Genomic DNA, 23,100 nt, shown 5'->3' on the forward strand with positions numbered 1-23,100 from the left:
CAGGGTCGCGTTGCGGCAGTGCCCTCTGCGGTGCCTTCAGGGCACAGAGTTGGCAGCGGCATCGTAAACGCGTCGGGTTGCTTTTCTCCTGTTGCAGCACAAAACACACAGTTCCCAGTGCTGAGGGCAGAAGAGCTTGAAGTCTTTGTTGTTCCTGAGACTTCTTGAACAGGGGGCAAGCTCTACCTCAAAATTAGATTGCAGAAAAATCAGTCCAGTCCTTTCACTGCCCAAGACAGAAGCAGCCACTGCTGGCCAACACAGCAAAGCACACAGCAACGTGATAGTTCTTCCTCACATCTTCTCCAGATCTTCTTCTTGGCAGTCTTCTTGTTCCAAAAGAATTCTAAAGTTCAGGGGTCTGGGCCCCAATATTTATATCCCAAAATCCTTTGATATCTTAGGCAGAGAGTGTCTGTGCCCAGCCAGAACCAGTTCTGCCTTCTCTGGTGTGACTTCCTGGCAGGAGGGGGAGACGGCATTGTCAGAGGTCGACCAGGCCCTTGAGGCACAAGGAAATCTCCTCCCCCTTCCCCAATTGCAGCCCAGGTCTATGCAGCCCTTTCCTGAACCACCTAGACTATCTGGAGCCACACCTGCTACCCAGCCTTCTGTCATCCGAAACCCAGACAGGCAATGGCAGGTCTGAGTTACCCTTTCAGGGCCACTCACGTGGGTGGCACAACCAGTGCTGCAGGCCCTCTAGTAGCATTTGATTTACAGGCCCTAGCACACTCAGTGCACTTTACTAGGGACTAACAAGTAAATCAAGTATCCAATCATGGAAACACCAATCCATAACACAATTTACCACAGGAGCACTTGCACTTTACTATTGATCAGCAGTGAGGAAAGTGCGCAGAACAACTACGCCAGCAAAAACAGTCAAAACCGAGAGATCAGAAAGCAGAAACTCAGGGGAAACTCGCCAAAAGATAGCAAGTCTAAGATACAGTATCTGCCGAAGCAAGGATTTTTGGGGACTTTTCTCCAGGTAAGAAATGGAGTGATGGCTGGAAATGAGATTACCTGAAATGCCATCTAAGTAGCAACGTTGATGAATCTCTTCTGGTGCTAGTGAGAAACAGAAGTGCTGGTTCCAGATTTGGTTTTGGAATGTGCACAATGCTGACAGAAACTGCCACTGACAGTACAAGCAGACTAGAACTCATTGAACAGCAAAGATTCCTTCCTGAGTTGATAAAGAACCTTATTAACAATGTGTTGCTGGCAATCAGACTGAACGATTCAAAGAAGTCTGTTTAGAACATCCATAATCACCTTCACGTTTTGGTCTGTAACATAAACAGACCACAAAACACTGTTTGGGCGAATAGAGAAGCTGACTACTGCAGTGCTGAGGCTATCACTACAGCTCTGAAAAACGTTTAAATTGCCCATCAGCTGGACCCTATGAAAATGGTGCATCAGATGGTGCATCTGTGATGGTGGGCAAAGACAACAGTGTTGCTACTTGCCTAAACAATCTCTTCCACATCTAGTTTAGCAGCATTGTGTCACTCACCAAGAAGATTAATGATGCTGAGAAGAAGGTGCAAATGATAATAGAGACAGAGACATTATTGAATGTCTTCAGTGTCTTGTCCAGATCTCCTGTAAGGATATCCAAGCACATGAAATCAGATTGGTCATTGAATATGCAGTGGTCTCCATTCAGCCACTGATTGAAGTGCTAAGGCTTTCAAGGCATTTTGCAATTGGTGCACTAGTGCATAATTAGGAGGTTGTTCTTAAGTACTTTGAGCATGAGAAAGTTGAAGAGACTGGCCCAGGTGCTAAATGTTGCTAAAAAAGCTATCTGGCTCAAACTACCATATTTCACTTGGAGTACTTAGTAACATTGTGGATGAATTTTCATTTTGGTCACACTGTTCCAAAAAAGCTCTTTGACCACTGTTAAAGTTGTACAGTATGAAAGAGCAACGATTTGCCAAATTAAGGAACAGTATTTGAGTGGCACTATCTTTTGGAGATGCACAGTAAGAGATCTGATGGCTTTGTACAAGGAAGACCAAAAGTTCAACAATCATCCACGTTTGTATTTTTGTTTCCCTGCTTTGTGAGCACATGCATAGAAGGTTCCCTGAAGATGAACCGAAGCGGTAGGCAAGTTTTGAATTTCAGGCAACTGCACAGTAGCACAATTGCTCTTCGACTTTGGGACTAAGAATGTACAAAGACCTGTTTAAAAGTATAAGAGAGTCTTGGTTTTGGGTGATTGTGAAACAGCAGATGATGTTGTTCGACAATACAGAGAATATTAGTATGTGATGGAAGAACAGGTGAAGAGTGGGGTTTTTGCCACATTGCAAGACGTGATGCTCAATATAATGTGGATTCTCAACTAGTTGATGTTTGCACAACATTTCAAGTGTTAGGTGAAGGTTGTGAATGAGGATTCAGTCGCATGAACAATATCAAGTCTAAAGTGAGTAACAGAAGCAAGGAGAAGCATTTCAATATGCTGATGAGGTAAAAGTCTTACCTCTTGAATGGGAAAGTTGACCTTGGTAAAGTTTATCTGCGCCAGAAAAAGTTCAAGGACTGACATGGGAAGCAAACATGTCACAAATCTAGAGATGGTACTTGTTTGCCGCCATTTCACAGATTTCACAGACTACCTCTCAGCAAGGAGATCATGCCATTACTCAGTTAACTGTGAATTAAATTGTAAATGGATTATGTAATTGTGCACATTCCTGTGCATATGTTACCTTGCATTGGCTCCAGGCATTTTCCCACTCAGTAAACAGTGCTCCAGTTGAGAATGTTCAGTAAAATTATATAATAGTACAACCTTTGAAATACTGCCATTTTCTAAACCTGTAGTGTAAATGCCTGTGTGAACAATTCATGTCATGGCGTGTGTATCTACATCGCAAAACTATCTCAAGACCCTATTACATGGAGCTGTATGTGTGGAAATGCATCTTTTTCACCCTTGTTGTAAACATATGTTTGGAGTGGTATTCAGCTGCAGTTTCTTGGCGCACATAGCCTTAGCTGCAATGCTCATAGACCTTACACAGAGGGAAAAAACAGAGGGAACATTGGAAGGGATGCCTGCTACTTTACACCTACGTCACACCTCTGCCCATCCACAAACAGCAACAAGCAGAATCAAATCTAGGGTGGTAAGTAAAGATGAGCCCCTGCTCTTTCACATTACATTTGCCTCTGAATAGCCCTTCCTGCACCCCTCTCTTTTCAGGTTGTGGTGCAGGGACCAAACTCTGGAGCTCTGCCACACAGGAGACCTGTAGCGGATGGGGACATAGTGGTGGATATTTTCATTGAAGCTTAGTGGGTGTAACTGGGCGCACCAAGGCTGGAGGACTACATTGATAGAGCTAGGTACAGCTCAATAAAGGAAGCAACACATTGTTTTTGTGGTGCAGAGGAATGTGACATAGCTTTGTGACAGCACATGTATCAATTCGAATGAAACAGGATCACACTGGAAAGAAATGTAAGAGGGGAAATCTAGCTATCATTGTTGCATTTGCTGAGGGACACCACCAATTACTGGGTAGTTTTACCCTTTAAAATACCCTGAGTATCCAACTGTCAGGAGTAAAATGCCAGGAAAAGATGAAGACAAGAGAACCTCACTTCTTGCTGCACTGAATAATCACCACCTGCCACCCTAGCTATTGAAGAGGGTGATGTCCATATTCTAGCTTGAATCTCTAGGTTCAATACTGCCTCCGTGTAGTGGCAATTGCATCAAGCTGATCCAACAAGGGTCTTGGGTCCAAAAACCTGCCAGATAAGCCTGCTTGCCCCTGTAGAACTTCCATCATGTAGCCATAGGTTGCAGAAGGTATTATTGCAGAGGCAACTGTTAACCTTCTGGAACATTGACTAGAAGTAAACCAGTGGACCACTTAAACAGGACATTTTCTAGCTTGCCCCTTTGGTACATCTCCTGTGGCAGGGGAGTTCAGACGGCCCTGTGGAAAGTGGATGCTACAAAGAATATTGGGGAACCTTTGGAAATGAACATTTTACTGTGGACCAGAATAGAAATTGTAGGGAATGCCAGCCTCGTTCGCCCGCTGGAAACTTATTTGACGACATTGGTGTGGAGATTTGGAGACTTTTTTAAACAGAAGATTTTTTTTAACAAGGGGAGTTAGAAGAGTTTCATCAGAGGGCACTCCAAGACTACTTTAGAAAGACACAACCATGGTGACTTTTCTTTAGTGGTGTTTGGCATGATGTTCGAAGCTCTAGCAGGACTACTGAAGAGACAGCCAGCCTCGCACAGAACTTCTAAAAAACAGATCTTTGCTTTCCCCACTGGAGATCCTTAACCTGTGCAAAGTTTCTAAGGTTGAGATGGAGTATTTGTCCAGGACAAACAACCAGTCTTTATGCTGCATGAGTTGGCTGCAAAGGATGCCCAGATGTCAACCTGCTGCAGCCCAGTCAATTATCCTCACTCAAATCAACTGGGCTTGATCACAGGACATAACAACTTACAAAAGTATCCTACACGTCTGCAATTAGTTGGAAGAATAATAAGCATTCAGGTGTGACCTCTAGGCCAAAATTATATGCTCTAACACAGTTGATGCTACATGTAGAATTCCAAGGAAATTATAGATTTATGAGGTAATCAGATTAATGCACTGTTTGGAACATGCCCATTGTTTTAGAAAAATACTGAAACAATAATACGTAGTTCTTACTATTACCAAATGTAATGGTACTCAGTTTTCTAACCTCAGAAGGTTGTATGGCTGAGTGGATACTGCTGAGATTCAAATTTGCTATCACAAAATTACAACTGATGTTATTGGAGAATACTTATTCACTGAGCTACTTTAGGCCACGGGGTATATTGGAGTATATTGGAGAGTTTCTGCTAGCATAACTGGTCGCACATTAAAAAAAAAAAAAAAAAGTGCAATAAAGTTGGAACATGACATTCTGTTTCTTTCGTTACTTAATTCTTTTATTAGATCTTTTTCTTCCACTAAAGGGTTCAAGAAGAGCTAGTTGTTGCTATCAAACCACCCAGGGTTTTTGATGAGAAGCCCTATCTACCTACAGGGATCTGTGCCAAAAATTAAGATTTCTTGAGGAAAGCAGAAAGAATAGAACCTTTTTTTCCCCAAATGTTTCTAGCTTTGCATGTGTGCTTCACTGTACAGCAAACAAACAAAGTGGGAATAATGTAGGTCTAAGCACAGTATTTTACAAAAGAAAGATACCCTTCCGGTACAAAACATACTCTAGACCTACGTAGACACCTTTGTAATAAGGTGCAAGGTTATGTGCATGGCGCTAGGTTGCCACAAAATGTTCCAGGATTTGGAAAGAGAGCAGCAGTGTTGTATCTCAGTAGATATGGTGCTGTCCTGTTTTCTCCCTTTCACAGAACGAAGGCCAGCAACTTTGGTTGCTGTTCTTCTTTATAAAATAGTACATTTGCCCCTTCATCTATATCTCTAGTGCTTCAAGTACTTTAAAAGAATGTTAAAAGGCTTGCTTTGCTAACTTGATATGTGAATACAAGGAGTACCCAGGCTAAGAAGAAAATAATCTCATGATGCCTCTTGCCTTAAGAAACAGGCGCTCTTGAGGTGGAAAACTACTGAGAATTGTGGGGTAACAGATTCACTGTTAACTGTGTGGGCTTATCTTGATGGAAAGCTTATCTTGAGGGGAAAACAATGAAACTACCTTCTGGTAGACTAAAAAGGATTTTATTGGCCTCGCCAGTATGTAGAGTTCAAAAGGAAGAGGAATATTTTCACCCATATAGAGCGGTCAACATGTTTCTGCCCAATTAATCATCCTTAATAGGTGAAATGACCCTCTTTAGGACCACACCCTATGAGAAATATTCACTCAAATAGATGTGATTGGAACTGTATTAAGAACAAAAAATCCTAGCGTGGGTCAAAGTGCTCTATCTCCTAGACACCTAATAGGGAAGTTAAATATAAAATGATGAGACAACAAGAGCACATAATACACACCCTACACTAATGAATGTTGCCCCATAGGCTACTATTACATTCCTAACTCCATCTTTGGGTTATTAATGCCTCAACTCTTGGATGTAGGCAAAGGTGAAGGGAGCCTATAAAAACACAGATATCTCTAAGTTGTAAATACATTTTGACCTCTCTATAAGGGTCAAAATAGCCCCCTTCTTTTTTAACTCTACCCACTTGAGGTATCAATAAAATCCTTTCTATTGTGCCAGTAAGTAGTTTTATTTCTTTTCCCCCCTCTGCAGTTCATCAACATTAGCCCCACACTAGAAACATTGGTTACCCCTCCACCCTCAGGATTTTCCCACCTCAAGAGCTCCCCTGATCTCCGGGTTAAACCCCCACATTAATTTTGTGTCAGGACAGGAGGATCAGATTATGCTTAACTTTCTTTGCTATTTTCACAGCAGGCAAGAATAAAACTGCAGTTCCCATAAATCCAATAAGTATGACATGTTAACATGTGACACCAACAACCAATATTAGTGCCCAAAGTAGTATAGAAGCTTTCCTTCAGCCACTCCTCCTCTCTCTTTACTGCTTATGGCAGTGATTCGTCCCAGTTACTTAATGCTAATTGTGACTGTTTTATCCTAATATATATTTGTAAAATATAATGTGTTTTTGAATTCTAAATTTTATACATGGGGGTGCACCCTGCCTTTTTTCGATGACATTTTATTTTCCTTCACGCTAGAGAAACGCTCTAACCCTGTGTCTGGCGCCATGTTCCGATCGCTAAGGGAGGCGCTGGTTGGCTTGGGAGGGACAGGGACAGCCTAGCATAAACTGAGTGTGGCTCAGACAGCAAAGAGCTTTGCTCATAGCCTGAGCGCCTACCGGCATGAGGGATCCAGTAGCTCTGTCCACTCTGGGAGAAAGCTCTTCTGCCTAGAAAGTTTGTGCCGGCAATTTTGTGAATCAGACCTGGAGTTCATCTCCATTATCGATAAGGCAGTTTCCAAATTTATTGAGATGGCAATGTCTAAGGCATTGTTGAGATGGCAAGACATCCGTGCCAGCATCCCAAAGGGCCATGCGTGATCTTGCACAGGCACATTATCCAGGTGCAAGTGGGGTCATGAGTAGAGAGCCAAGCTATAAAGTGCCAAGTAAGTTGGCAGGCTCATTTGAAAAACAGACAAGTCCTACGGACATCCTAAGTAGACCTTTCACAGGAAAGAGCAGGCCCTACTAAGCTGTGCATCCAAGACAAGAGACTGATTATTGACATATGATCTCTTCAAGACTTAGGGGACACAGATCCTCCACATCAAAAGACTCAGATAAGGAGTGGAAAAGATTGAGGGAGGGACATCCTTCAGAGAGTGGAGACAGGAAAAAGCTCAAGTCTAAGATGGTAAACCTTCCAAACATCCGGTATACTGAGGTAGCCCATGGACAAGGAGGTCCAAATGAGATTACGGTGGAATGCCTGTATCCCTCCACCTTAGGGCAAAGTTGCTGCCACTCCCAAGCTTGACTCCTTCCTGGTTACCTTCCTGGAAAAAACATAAAATACCCCAAGCAGGGTACCGATAGATCTTGGTTCTCATGCCAGGACAAATGAATGGATATAAATGGACCCCTAACAAAAACAATGGAGATGGCAGAGGGGGCCAGGTGCTTGGGCAAAGCGATTGACCTGGTGTTTCTTTCAGGCTGGGCCCAACAACATGCAATATACATATTGGGCACCACCAACTGTGCCCTGTCTTCTGAGAACAGATAATCTAGTTTTCTGAATTTAGACCCCATACTGGATGAGTTGGACTCTTCGGAGTCAGGCCCAAAGGCAAAAGGGAACTTATTCAGAGATGCCTTCTTAAAGGACCTTTCCAAATCTGTCCAAGCCTTTACCACTTTAAATAAGACACAATCCTCCCTAAAGTGGGTCTTTTTCCCGAATGTATGACGTTACAGCGCAAACATTTACATCGCATGCCATTACAACTCATTTTTAGAAACTACATTTACAACTCATTCCATTACATCGCATTATACCATTACAACGCATACCATTACATTGCATTTAAGGTAAGTGTTGGATAGTGTAGGGGTAAAAATTACTATTCTAACTCCAGTGAGTGCAACAGTACGGTAAGTGTTGGATAGTGAAGGGGAAAAATTACTATTCTAACTCCAGTGAGTGCAACAGTAGGGTAAGTGTTGGATAGTATAGGGGTAAAAATTACTATTCTAACTCCAGTGACTGCAACAGTAGGGTAAGTGTTGGATAGTGTAGGGGTACTATGCGTTGTAATGGTATGTGTTGTAATGACATGCAATGTAATGCCTGCGTTGTAGTGACATGTGTTGTAATGACATGTGTTGTAGAGACATGCAATGTAACAGCTGCGTTGTAATGAAATGCGATGTAAAGGATGTTGCGTTGTAATGACTGTGTTGTAAAGGTAGTGCGATGTAATGACTGAGTTGTAAAGGTTGTTTCCCCTTTATCCCCAGTGTTTAAGGGTGGGCTGGGCATGGGAGTAGATGGGGACATTTGGCCGGGCAATTTTTCAACCGAAGTTCGAGAGGAAACCAAGCACCGAAGCAATCAGACAGGGCTTAATAAAAATGTATACTCGCCCTTCTTCCCTTCAAGAAATAAAGTCAACAGAGGACATGCTGGAAGAGGTGGCAGCAAAGGGACAGCCAATATCTCAGTTAAGAATAAAGTGTTATTCTCTAGTAAAGCAGGGACCAGGGAGCCAGAACGAAAGAGTATCTGTACAAGTGGGTGGAGATTCCCCCTGATGCATGGGTCCTACAAACAATGCAGTGGTTCCGGATGGAATTTTGGAGACCCCCGAGACAAGCGGTAAGTTCTCCTCAAATTATATTTTTGGAAGAGATCTGTTCTATAATAGGCCAGGAAATGCAAAACATAGAGCGCAAAGGGGCATTTAAAAGATCCTTTCTCCATCTGAGAAGATTTTTAAACAATATTTTCATAGTTAAAAGAAAGGACAAAGGAGTATGGCCCATGATAAACCGGGGGAATTAAATGGATGGCTAGTTTCCAGACACTTCAGTATGGAAGGACTCCCTCTCATGTGGGATCTTCTCAGAAAGCAGGAACTGGATCATCCGACTGGAAATAAAGGACGCTCACCTCATGATCCCTCATTTTCCACTTCAAGGACTTTTTCTCTAGTTTCTCTTGTGGGAGCAGATATGGGAGTTCAAGGTATTTCTTTTCAAACTCTCTTCCACCCCATAGTATTTCTTGAAACTCCTAAATCCACTTTTGGTATGCTTGTGTATATGGTTCTCTTTGCACAGGACAGGCAATCACTGCTGAATCAAGCTGAGTTTACCATATCTCTTTTGTGGGATCTGGGATTTATGATCAATCAGAGCAGGTCATATTTAGAACTGCAGCAAAGAATGGAACTTCTAGGTTTCACTATATAATTTCAGAGGGCAACCTTGGAACTGCCCCTTTTTTTGTTACTTGTTTTACATAGCGCGAACTAGACCCGAAGATAGCCCCTTACCAAGATCAACATGATCAAGAAGTCAGTGAGGAAGGTGATAGATGCAGAACTGATTTCCATAGGGACTCTCTCCAGAGTGATGGGACTACTATCATTGTCTATACAGATGATAATTCTGGGGGCCCTATACCACAGAGTCCTTCCAATCCAAAAGTGTGTGTAGTAGGATGTCTGGATGAGTATTAGAGTGTTTCACATGAACTCTGATCCAGAAGGGTCAATCAATTGCTGATTTCTGTCACAGAACCCCATAAGGCAGTCCCTTCACCCCCATGGATAGATGGGTTAGGTAGGTGTGCAGGAAGCAGATGTTGATGTTTCATTGTTTAGCGTTCATTGAGCCAGAAGAGCCATGTTGTCTAAGACCTTCCTTCTAGGGATCAGATTGGATGATATATTAAAAACAGTTAACTCCACCTTCAAAACGTTCTATTTCAAACCAGTGGCACTGTTAGCTATGTTGAAGGTAAGTAAGCTTTAAAAACGCATAATCAGAGCATCTGATTCTGACATAGATTAAAACACTTCCTGGCTATCATGAAGGAAAGTTTCAATTCTATTAAGAACACACAGGAGAGGATTATGACCCAAAGTCTGTTTGAGAAGGCCCACCCAGGGATTTTAGTGTTTTGGAAAATACATTGGGTATAAATATACACATTTTCGGATAGCTTTTACAAACTAACAAGTATTGTAATGGTACTACATAAAGAATTGTGTTAACATACATAAAGTTGCATTTTAGGATACTGTGGACCTCTTGGGCAGGTACAAGGTTAAGAAGTCTAATTGATGTTTTGTTTTCACTGAGAAAAAGAAAGTACTTAACAAGCAAAGAAGACAAGCAAGGAGAATGTATGGCTATCCTCCATACAAAGAAAGAGGATGATTGGCTGAACGAATGCCACTTTATGCTCCCATGGACACTGTTATTGGTTGTTGATGTCACGTGTTAACATGTCATAGAAACTAGATTGATGGTAGTTGCATTTTTTTGGGCTGCTATAAAAATAATAAAGAAAGCTAAATATAATCCTCACCTTTGCTTCCTTAATGGAATTGAAAATTTCCTTCACAATAGCTAGGAACTTTTTTTTGTCTCTTTCAGTGTTGAGAGGGGCCCTATGATGAAGCATGCCACCTCTGGTTGGGTGCGGACTTTTGTCCTATAAACATGAGCATGCAGATCATCTGCAATGTTTTGTAGGACTTGCATTAGATATCTTCAGATTTTTTTTGTTATATCCTGCCTACTTCTTGTATTTAATTACAGTTTGGGAGGACGTGCCCCGGGAGCTATTAACACTCCAGTCGCCCCCTAGTGTTTAGATGTTCTAAGGTAATAAACATTGTTCTGAACTGATTTACTCAGTGTAACCTGATATCCCTGATAAATGTTTTAAGGCAATACGATTAAAGGAAAAAGAAGTAAAAGCCAATAACTCTACTATGTTCACTTGGCAAAAAACCCTTAAGAAGGAAACAAATGTACAGTATATTCGGAAACAACAAGAACTTCCTACTTTACCTAAAACAAGGTTATTGATCAAAAATCCTGATATGCCGATGCCCACTACACATCTTAGTGCAGTGTAAATGTAGAAATCCTGGACAAAGGCTGTTCCCACACCAAAAGCCAGCTCCAACAGCACAGAAATCATTATGACGGGGCGACGGCCAATCCTAGAAACAAAGATAAAAATGCATGTGGTTGCAATAGGAGTACTAAAAAAACAATCAAAAGTAACAAAACATTTCTATTAGTTCTGGAATTGACAATTAAGATGTTTGTTGGACAATTAAATGTCTTCAAAGAGGTTTCAGGTAGTTTAAAAAAAAACTGCCATCTTTGAAACGTAATACTGCTTACTCAGGGCAGTGTGGTTAAATCTTTAAACTGCTCACTAAAGAGCGGTCCTATCTGAGTGTGATTACAGTGACACGGACTATGAAGCTACAATGTACTGTCAATATCTATTAAAAAGGCAGTTCTTGAATGCATAGTGTCATTGCCAAGTTAAGCATCAGCGTTGTCTCTACTTGTGTGAGCTGTCAGGAGGGATGAGCTAACTTGTAGTACTACTAGCTTACTCGAGGAGTAAACACATGTGTACCACAAGAGTAAACCACACATACTCATAGTAAAACTTCAGTACTCATTTGAATTTTTGTTGTACGCCTGGCACATTCCTATATATATTTATACATTAGTGACAGTAGGGACAAATATTGGGACTCCAGTTGTCTCACTTGACCTCCTATAGGGGCTATAAAATAGCAGTCTATAAATAGAGTAAAGGGCAAGGTGCTCACAAAGCGAGTTGAAATGCAATTTTAGATTACTTGCAAAAGTAATCAACCAGAAGTTACCTATTCTCATACAATGCCCCAAAACAAACAGGGAAAACTGACTGTATACCATACAGTGGAGAAGGTATACAAAGTAATAATCTAAGGATGAAGGGACGAAGGGACAGGCCCCTGGACCAAATGGCATCCCATCAGGCCATCTTCAAGAGTGATCTGGAGTACTGTGGAATTCTGCTGTTGGAGCTATACAAAGAGGTGGGAACATCAGACACACTTCCCAGGGGTTTGAGAGGATCAATAATAAACCCGCTATAATAGGGGTAGTGATAGGTCGGACCTGACAAACTACAGGCTAATAGCACTCATTGACTCCGAAGCCAAATTAAATGCAACATTAATCCTGGACAAACTGGTAAAATGGTCAAATAAAAACAAGTTGGATCCACTCAGCCACACAGAGTTTTGCAAAGGGTTTGGCACAACCAAAAACATCTTAGCACTTGCTCTGTTAGGGGATAAGTGCAAGCGCTTGCGGAGGAAATTACAACTATCCTTTTTAGATTTCAAAGCAGCTTTTGACCGAGTAGACAGGAAATTGCTGTGAAGTAAACTAAAGGCATGGGGACTTCCTGAAAGAATACTACGAGCTATAATACAGTTGTATACAGGCATGTGGATTTGAGTTGAAATAGCTGATGGCATTAGACTGTCAAGGGAAATTCAGACAGGGGTAGGTCTATAGCAAGGCTGTGTCTTAGCTCCACACCTATTTAACCTGTTTATGGCTGATCTCGCCCCAAGATTAGACCAGCTTAACTCCCATCCTCCACGTCTGGGTCCTCTATGCATGAAAAAAGTCGGAGTAGGATTGCGCACACCATAAATTGTACCAATCGTCAGGTTGTAGCGTGTTTTATGGGGTATCACCCTCTGGTCAAGGGGTGTAAAGTGAATCGATAGGCAAGCGTCACCTATGTAGGGGACATCCCCCTGAGCACAGCAAAGGTCCACAAGGAAATGGGTTTAACAGTAATGCACACACTTATGTGTCAAAAAATGATTTGACTCCCAAGGTGCAAAGTTAGATATTTTAATATGCATAGGTCATGGATATTCCATTGTTCATATCAATCCCATATACGTTCATGTGACGAATATCATTGGGACTCTGAAATGCTTATTTTGAATTTCTGGTGATATCTGACGAAACTGGTTCCCCACCTGGAGACCCTATATACAGAATTTTTGTGGCTTGGGTAGCTCCCTACGTCTACCAGAGACGCATTGGTGATCCCGCTTCCCAATAGGACCTCTAAGGGGGCCCACAATACAGATTTCTGACCTCTCTCCATTTTCTATGGATTTCAAAATCCTTAGCATGATACTGGTGCTCCGTTTACTACCACACATGTACGTTAATCCACCCAGACCAGAATGGCTTTATCCCAACCCGGACTACCTCCTTTAACCTACACAGACTGTATTCATTGCTCTATCATCCTGGAGTGAGGCTTTTCCCCCAGGCGGCCCTCCTGTTAATATACTTGGAGAATGCCTTCGACACTGTACTGTGGGATTTCCTGTCCGAAACCATGAGAAACATGGGGCTGGGAGATGATTGGGTGAAATGGGTGAAGGTAGTTTATGAACATCCCATGGCCAGTGTCAAGACAGGAAAATGGTCTCCACGCAATATCGAGTTTTTAATGGCACCCGACAGGGATGGCCACTGTCACCCTTCTTGTTTGCCTTGGCGATCGAAACTCTGGCGATGCTGTTTCATCAGGGAGGCGAAGGTGTGGGCCTGACAGTTGGGGGACATGTCCATATCATCTCAATTTATGCTGACGACCTGCTGATCTATTTTAGCGATGCTGTGCAAGGCTCTACAGTGACACTTGTCCTCCTGAGTAGATTTGAACATGTGTCAGGCTTAAAGGTAAATAAAAATAAGACTTACTTGTTGCCCATGGCTTGAACCTTCCCCACCCCATAGACCTTCCCCTGGATCTTAATTGGGCCCTCTCCACCTTTAAATACTTAGGGATACACATCTTCCATTCACTAGAGGATTTGAGAGAAGGGAACCTGGGAAGAGTGCAAAGATCCCTTGGATCATCTGTTCGATTCTGTTGCTCCTTGCATCTTCCAATTATGGCCCGAATTTCCCTATCTAAGATTGTCATGTTGCCACGTCTACTGTATTTCTTTATTAATCTTCCGACCATAGTGCCTGCTGGGTGGTTCAAGCAAATAGATGTCTAATTGCAAGATCTTATATGGGAAAAGGGGTGTCGGAGGGTGTCCATGGCGACGTTGCAACGTCCCATGACGGATGGTGGCTTCTCAATTCCAGTTGCTGGCACAATGTTTGGAAGGCATAGGCCCGGAAGAGACAGACTTGACAGACTCTGGTGACCACCCGTCACTATTGCTAGCCAGAATTCTCAACCCAACGGTGGTAATCCCTCATCAATCACTGAAACAGAACACTGCTCTGCAGTGTTGGAAACACTGCATGGCTAAAAAGGCGGGGACTTTCCTGTCCACCCAGCCCTGCCCCTGATAGGCTTCCCACACAGCAATCCCATCTGATATTCACCCCATAACAACTATCAGCTTGGATAGAGGTTGGACTGGAGACAGTGGGGGACTGCTATCAGCAATCCATCCTAGCCCCATTGGAGGATCTGTTTGAGAGCTTCGGGCTTCAGTCATGGCAGTTCCTGCAGTACGTGCCCTTGACCCGAACATTCAGGGTGTTGTGGAGTAACGGACGAGAGGAACCCACGACACACGCAGTGCTACAGTCTTGCAACACCAGGATGAAATATACACAATTCAACTATGCCCATATGACATATATGACACCCCACAGGCTCTGTGTTGCCTACGGTAGCGAGATACGTAACTGCCAGAGGTGTAACTATAGCGATGATATCTTCATCCAGATGACCTGGGATTGTGCTATATTAAACAGGTTTTGGGAGGAAGTCTTGAAGATGGCAAGTGCAGCAGTAGGGCCCACCCTTGAACCCACGATTGGAACCTGTCTGCTGGGACTGTTCCCCTGACCACCCAAGCGTAAAGTGGGAACAACATTTCTGGACCTAGCCTTACTGCTGGCTAGGAGGAGGATGGCATTAAATTGAAATTCTGCTTGTGGTCCCACAATTGAAGACTAGAAGTGGGACGTAACCCACTGGGCGGGGGCAGAGCAAAGGGCCTTGACCACAGAGGACACGCAGGGACTGTGACGACATCCCATGGCATAACCCTGGAGAGAGATTCTTGAGAATTCGGAACACCCTGAGAGATATCATAGTGGGGTTGGATGCGGTGGAAACATCTATCACTCAGATGGAGACCAAAATCAGATAACCTGAGACACTAATAGGGATAATGATGTGTGTGGGAAACAACATAATACCAAAAAAAGGAATTAAGTACGCAGCAGTCCTATGAATAGAGTGAGTGCTGCCTCCCTGCTGAACCACCTCCTTGACATGCCTGCACCTTGGGTAGACTCACCCAACAACTGGTTGGAGGGCTAAGGTGTATTGGAGCTGACATGTGCCCCCCCTTGCCCGATGTCCCCCCTGGGCCTTTTTCTCTTCCCCTGATTGACTCCTGTGTTACTGCACCACCCTGCATAGAATAATAGTTAATAGTTATTTTTTCTCTGAGTTATATTCTGGGTCATTTTCCCTAGATGCCTCCTTTCTCATACCAGGTTGCATATAAACATAAATTACAAATTGCATATATAATAGGCAAATGTTCTGGGCTGCAATGATTATACAAGAATGGCCACAGACGCTAATTCCTGAGGTTATGCCACACATCAGGCTGTTGTAGGATAAGCGCTATGCTAAACGTTGGAAATGGCGGCCAAGCTATACCTGGATACTGCAATTGTACCCCATGTAATGTTATGAGCTGATGTATTTGTCAGATATTAAATTAAATGCTAATAAAAATATGTTTGAAAAAAAAGTTCAATTATGTGACAACAAACAAATTCTGAACCCTCATAGAGTGGCAGACATTTACTGCTAAAACGCTTATTAGTGAGAAATATATTAAAAAGGGATCCATTACTATGTAATGGGTGCTTGCTTTCAGAATTTTTATGTTTTGTTCTTTCATGATCGATAAAATCAGTCCCATATCAGCAATAGTTTTACACATACTCTACGCTACAATGAGGCTTTAATAAAGTGTTTGAAACTGTGAGGACTGTATTTGTGGGCTTTGGATCAAATACCTGATGGTCTCAGGCGGGTTTTACTTTCCTAATTGGTATTCCCCTCAGGTTAATTGAGAGAGGCTTATGGGCCATAACTTGTGTGGTTTCCCACTCAAACTGGTAAATCAGTCTACTTGTAATTGTCTGAGGGCCAAGGGACATCTAGCGGGTTAGGATCAGAAAATATCCTAAAAATTCAACACTAGCACTACTCATATAACTGTACCTGAGCCACAGACAAACTATGAACTTTTGTGCTCAGTCAGACTCACAGCAAATATTAGCTTTCTAGACAAGAAACAACTACGCCTCTATCTAGTTTTATGCATATATGTTTTGGTACTTGTAGAGTGCAAACCTAGTTAAGAAGAGACTGAGATCTGAACACATGAAAAAGTCCTAGAATGAAGCCCTTGCTCAAATGAGTCTGCAACTAGTGAGTTTTTAGAAGTCAAAGGGTATTAGACCTGACAGCCTTAGGGTGGTCTTCCTCCAGCTTTTTGCCTGCCTCCTTCCATTTTTCTGACCTGGTTTTGCTGTCAGCGACTTAACAGATTTCCAACCTTGCATCAGCACCTGGACGCTGCCATCTGCGAGTCTACCACGCCAAGCGGTGCCAACCCAGTTCTGGACCCTTGGAAGTGGGCCTAAGGTGCTTACCAGCAGAATTGATGCATCTTCTCCGCTGAGCTATGCATCCCCAACCAGAACTGATGCATCTCCTGGCTGAGTGGCCCATCCCAGAACTGCTGCATCACCGCTGCTGCATGGTTTGGGCCCGTCACAAAAGACTTGCATCGCCACTGCAACCCGCATCTTGGGACTGGTGCATCCTCTTTGGGACCGACACTGTACGATGCTTTCCAAGGCACATCTCCTCGCATCCCTCATCGACAGCAGCCTCAACGATGACACTGAACCTCTGCATTGCAGCTTCACTGCTCATCAGAACTGACACATCACCTAGACTTCACATCGCAAGTCCCATCAAAGGGATCCTCAACATCAACGCAACATGAGCTCGAACAGCAGCCTCACCCATCTCAGAACCAATGCATTGCCTCGGCTGCGCGATGCATCTTCAACGTGGATGCACGCAAAGCTCACCAACCAGGATTTAAGGTACTCTGCTCAGCAGGCCTAACAGGGTCCCTGTAGACGGCCCGCTCTCTATCGCGGTCTGCTTCAATTTGTGACTTTGTCCCGTTCCTGCCTGACCAGATATCCCTAATAGAGCTTTGTGCTTTTTGGCGCTATTTTTCACTATAACCTTTAAAAAACAATATCGCCAGTACTGGATTTTTGTCATTTTGGTCTTTTTTTATTTATTAAAACCAGAGCTATATTTCTAAACTGGTGTGGAATCATTTTGTGTGATATTTTCAGTTTAAAGTGTTGCACAAAGACTTTACAAACTACTTCTAAGTTAAGCCTTACTGCTCTTGGCCAAGCTACCAGAGGGTGAGCACAGGTTAATTTGGGGTTTGCTTCTACCTTACCCTGACTAGGACTGTGGTCGCTGCTTGACCAAGGCGTACACCCCAGTCAACCAATATTACCATTTCTAACAAAGGGTGTCTGAGTTGTGGTCAAAATAGTTTAGATATGGGTATATTTCTGCATACTATCATTCAAGGCTTTTTCATCTTTGCAGGTATGCTGCAGAATGCCACACACATGAAAAGATGAGATAACAAGGAGAAATTAAGATATTTCTCCTCGTAACGCCAGCCTCAGGCAGGCACATTATTTTGGCACAACCCCATGTCTACAGTAATTTGTAAATATGGGTGTGCATCAAAATCCATGGGTGGATGCACGGGAACGCCCAAGCGCCACCCATAGGATGCCAAGTAAGACAATGTAATGGCCGGCAGCGCAGTGTGCTGCCTTGAGTTCTTTTTTTCTTTTTCTTTTTTTTTTAACAAAGCAACCCAAAACAGCCTTTGAGTTGCTTTGTAAACACCATAATATATTTTTCGTCAGCCCTACGTCAAAAAAAGTGCACGAATCCCTCGCAAAATCTTTGAAAAGCTGTGCCAAGGTTTTTATGAAGCGTACATTCTTTTAGAAAGAACTGTGGCTGATCAGGTGTGCTTTCTTCCTCAGCAGAGCAAGATTCAGAGCCGGCATTAGAGAGCAACTTTTCAGTCAGCCGAGGAATCCGCAAAAAAAAGCCAGAGGAGCACGGTGGAATAAGAAAGCCTCTTTCCGGGCACCTTTCACCTCTAAGGCCTAAGGTAAAGCAGCAGAGTGGCTTAGCCGGGTCCAAGCCCAATAGTATGCCTGAGGAACTGGGAACTGGCATTTGCTGAATTCTCCCAGAACACGCCTTGGGTAGTTATAGCCTGCAAACTGAGGGGCAGATCTACAAGGAAGTGCCACAGCGTGGCACCGCAAGCCCTTTGGCTGCGCCACCCTGCGGCACTTCCGAAGCACAGGGATGCGACATATTTACAAGAATATGTCACATCTCTGTGCTTCCCCCTGCACTGGCGCACAAACTGCAGCCATGCACTGGCGCAGGCACTCTTGCACTACGGTGCAAGGATACCTGCGTCGTGGAGAGATTGTTCTGTGCGAGAAGGGGCACCTTCCTGCACAAAAACAATTACTACAGGCATTTTCCCCTTTCAATACGTGCTGTAGAATACAGCACGCTTTGAAAGAGGAAAAAACGAGGAGAAATTAAAACATGAATGAAAACATTTCTCCTCGTTGCACCTCCAGGGTGGCGTAACATTCAGACGCATCTCCAGATTTACGATTTCTCATAAATCTGAAGATGTGTATTGTTCCATGGGTGTTCCAACGCCCCTTCAACGCAAAGTGCCGCGTGTGAAGGGGCTTTTTTTACAAGGAGAGGAAAAGTCATGCAGAGTGGCTTTTCTTGTCCTTGTAAATATGGAGGAGGCTCCTGAGGCACCAGTATGTCACGAAAAGTGACGGACTGGTGGCGCATGGGGCTTGTAAATCTGCCCCTTCATATTCTGATTGGCTACCTAGTCCCCAACACTCAATTTTAGGTACTAAGTTCCAGCCTCCATTATAAAACTTTTATCTTAGCCGCACACTATAAGTGTATTTTTGTTTTTCATACCTGTCACTTAATGGACCAAATATCAAGGCACCAAGAAGAAGTCCCAGCATGAAAATGGATTGCGAGATGTCATTCAGTTCCTTTTTGTCACATACCAGGTCAAACTAAAGAGAATAGGAGAAAATAATTGTAAATATAACTCACCTCAAATCATCTCATATAACTGATGCTTAAGGTTGAATACCTGTATATAAACCATTTAATGTATGGATATGATGTAAAAACCCGTGATTTATAGGCTATAATTCACAGGTATGATGTCATTTAAATTATTTCACAATTTTAAAACAATAAGAACACCATATTAAAAATCACAAGTTATCCAAAAAGTCATAACTTTTCAATATTGCTCCATATAAAAAAAACTATGCATAAATTATATTTTCTAAAATCAATGCGTAAGAGTTAACACTCCTCTCATGTAATCATTTCTAAAACATGGAATTCTGCAATCACCATATAAAAGCCGGCCTCTAAATTTCTTTTTACAGTCTAGATGTGACCTCACAAATTATCTGTAATAAGAAAATGACTCCTCTAACTAGCTTTTCAACTCTTTCTTCTCAAAAATGTTTCCATGAAAATTAGTCTAAACTACAAGAATATGGTGGACGAACTAGTGTCCTAAAAATATAGCGGAAATATCAACTGCCAAAATATTTTCCACCGAGATAACCTAAAGGTAAAAATATGTAGGTTAGTTTAAGTTTAATATACTTAACACCACAAAAATATACCTTGACAATATGTATCTCCAAAGTATTTGGATCTTGCATTATGGTTATTAAATCTACATGTGTCTAATCATAGTTACCATAAATCTGCTTATCGATATGTGGGACACAATGCTTTATTGGGATGATATTATATTAACTATACTGACAAATGTGTTCATTAGATTACAAACCTTTATTTCTCAGTGCATCAAATTACTAACTGAATCTTTGAACGTCTCACACACTCAGCAACCCACTCACTCAGGGCCATATTCTCAAGTAGCTATCTCCGATTTAATGGCATTTTAGCGCAGCCAAAGTCGTGATAAATTTACCGCCCCATTCACAAGCCGGTGCAAACAGCCTACAGCACCACTTTTCCGGCGTTAGCATCCGCAACAAACATCGCCACGAATAACCCCAGCAACTATCGCTAATGAGATGCAGAGTAGGCGTTCCCGAGCAAAAAGCAGAAGCAACATCACTCTGCAACATTCCCAACGACCAGCCAGATCTGCGATAAAAACATAAAACATGCGATAAGGCACGTTAGCACCAGGAAATTAACACCTGCTCTCACCTGGTGCAAAGTCGGACCACAACCTGCACCAGACAAGGGAGCACAGCCCATAGCCACACATGAAGATCAACAGATGCCCCCGAGCAACTGCCCATGCAAGAAGGCCACAACACCGACCGACACCACACCCAGGCCCGCAACCCCCTCCCGTGCCCCCCCCAACCCCGGAGAAAGAAACTGCACAACAAACCTACGAATCCCAAAACAAAATATTTTGCCTGATGTCGCACAAGCTGGAAAATCAACATACATGCGTGGCCAGAAAATGGAGACTCAGTCATACAGCAATGCAATCACCAACACAAAACACCATTCAAACAGCGGGTCCTCACTGGACAATCTGTAGGACATAGCCTGAAAGACAAAATCCAAGAGAAGAAGGTGTGCCATGCGCCCAACAAAGGAGAGAGAGGGAGAGAGGGAGGGAGAGAGCGAGGAAGAGAGACGGAGTGAGATTGCACAAGCAGCGCAAGGCCTCTCGGGCTCCTGGTTCCACATGCCAACATGTGTGTGTGTATCGCCATCGGTACACCATGAGCCCAAGGCCTTGTCTCAACCTCAGGGCCAAAGCCACATCACATTCCGAAAACTCAAGTAGTAGTCAGACAAACATTAGGGATGAAAGCTCCTTTGTTCCAATGCAGAAGGCGGGAGGACACCTGCACCTCTGACCTTGGGCCTGAACGCGGCTGGAACACCCTGAGAGAGATGCCATGGCAGATGGGGACGACTCCCACACCACGCATTGTGCAAATGAATTATCCAACTTATCCACACCCCACACACAGAAGCCCCTGCCTGAGGTACCTACGCATGGGATGCCCTTGACACTCAAGGAAACAGCAACCCATTCTCCCCAACGTTGCACACACATTCGAATCATTGCTCAGAGCTGTGGCATATCCTCCACACAACTGCTGCAGTTCAGAAGAGTTCCGGTTCCACCAGACGCACGAACGCAATGGCAGGCCATCCCGGGCACATGCACAACCCCCGTCACGTAGAACAGAACAGTGCACGTATGCTGCATTTACTGGGTGCACTGGCAGTGCTGTGGATCAGTTACCGGCTGAGCTTCCGCCTTGCCTACGTCACCTGCGTCCAGCCATGGTTCCACTGCTGAACATGCACATTTGAGTGTCCCATGGATGTCTGCCTATCCAACACAACCGTAGATGAATTAGACTATGACTTGTGTCTGCGCCCCTTGTTGGATCAGGAGTGTAACTGAGACAGCTGTGCATGGGATGCCTTGACATACTGCGTATGTATTAGCAGTTGTGCATGGGAGATTGCACAATTCCTTGTGTGCAGTGACCACATCGAGGCGCTCCCCTATTGGGCTGTGTTTCGGATTGGTGAAAAGGCGTGGGCTGAGCACACCTGCCTGAACCAGTTAATGGATTGGCTCACCCTGGTGTTCCTTGAACACGACAACGACGTACTATTGGAACACATCGCACATGAAGCTGCACGGGCATTCATGGACGAGTAACTACGTTCCTGCAGCCACATCGGATTGTCACCCACAGCACAGGTCCCAACAACTTGTTACATCGTGGGGAATGCTCACATATCCCACCACAACAGAGGACATGTCTGCCTTCGTCAGGACTCTGGATGCATGTGTGTGGAACTACGCGTGTGTACACACACCTGTGCAAGGTGATGCAGGGCCATGGTCAGAGCAACACAGCGTCGTTTGGCAACGTTACCAATTCGGACACACTGCTGGGGGGAGAGTACACACATGGCAATGTAGTTCGACATGTGAACCTGTCGGACCCTTTCACCTGATCACTGTCAGCAGAGCAGACAGTCGTCGCACTCCGGTGGCAGAGCACTATACGGACCACATAGGCAGTGAGTCGTGCCCCCTCACATGGGGCAATTGGCAGATCCCAAACAACACGTGACTCATCCAGCACGGCTAGGTGGGCTGAGACCGTTGCCATCTGTGATGATTGTTGTCCATTTTTGCCTCACCATTTTCTGAACCTCAACATGTTCCCATGCTGCGTGTAAGTGTCTTAAGCATGTTCCTGCCTGTTGTGGCCTTTGCCTGGTCCGTACTGACACGCACATGCCAATAAAGTCAATGCAACTCCACTGGTGTCTAACTGTGATGAGTGTTGATTAGATTGTCCACTCGTGTGCCACAATGAGCATTGTCCCTACACAGGGAGAAACTGACTGATGCATGTACAATAGGGGTGGCTCCCTTTTGCAAGCTCCACCTCTGTGAGACAGACATTGTTTTGGGATAGTTGCTGGCCGACCTGTGCACTTACGTGACTTCAGCAATGTGAGTATGGTGTCCAAACTCAGACCATGTGGAGCAATGTAATGAATTGTAACAGGACGTGTCCACACAGATGTCTATGGGTAGGTATGCGACGTGAAGTTCGGTTGTCACATGTGATGTAGGACTCCACTTTTGGCCTGCTACCGATTTGGTCATTCCTACACACAGCCCTATTCAATACATGTACGTGTGCCTACGTTGGGGGGTTGTGAGATTGTTGTTGATGTGCAATGGGGACACAGCTAGTACTCACCTTCACAGTCATCCAATTGGCCATGTGTCTCAGGAATACACATGCGCATAGATGT

The 23,100-nt window shown here is 43.7% G+C and overlaps 1 protein-coding gene across 2 annotated transcripts in view; it reads right to left on the bottom strand.

The window, feature by feature from the left end:
- LOC146796336 (solute carrier family 22 member 13-like) overlaps positions 1-23,100 on the bottom strand; it is a 492,717-nt gene that overhangs the window by 173,896 nt on the left and 295,721 nt on the right. For both annotated transcript variants that reach the window (XM_085628861.1, XM_085628860.1), the window contains exons 2-3: positions 19,192-19,295; positions 11,061-11,215 (exon numbers count right to left, since the gene is read on the bottom strand). In XM_085628861.1, the coding sequence (XP_085484987.1) occupies positions 11,061-11,215; positions 19,192-19,295 (259 nt within the window). The remainder of the gene's footprint in view (positions 1-11,060; positions 11,216-19,191; positions 19,296-23,100) is intronic.

The sequence above is a fragment of the Triturus cristatus genome, chromosome 10, assembly GCF_964204655.1.
Source record: "Triturus cristatus chromosome 10, aTriCri1.1, whole genome shotgun sequence".
NCBI classification, from domain to species: Eukaryota; Metazoa; Chordata; class Amphibia; order Caudata; family Salamandridae; genus Triturus; species Triturus cristatus.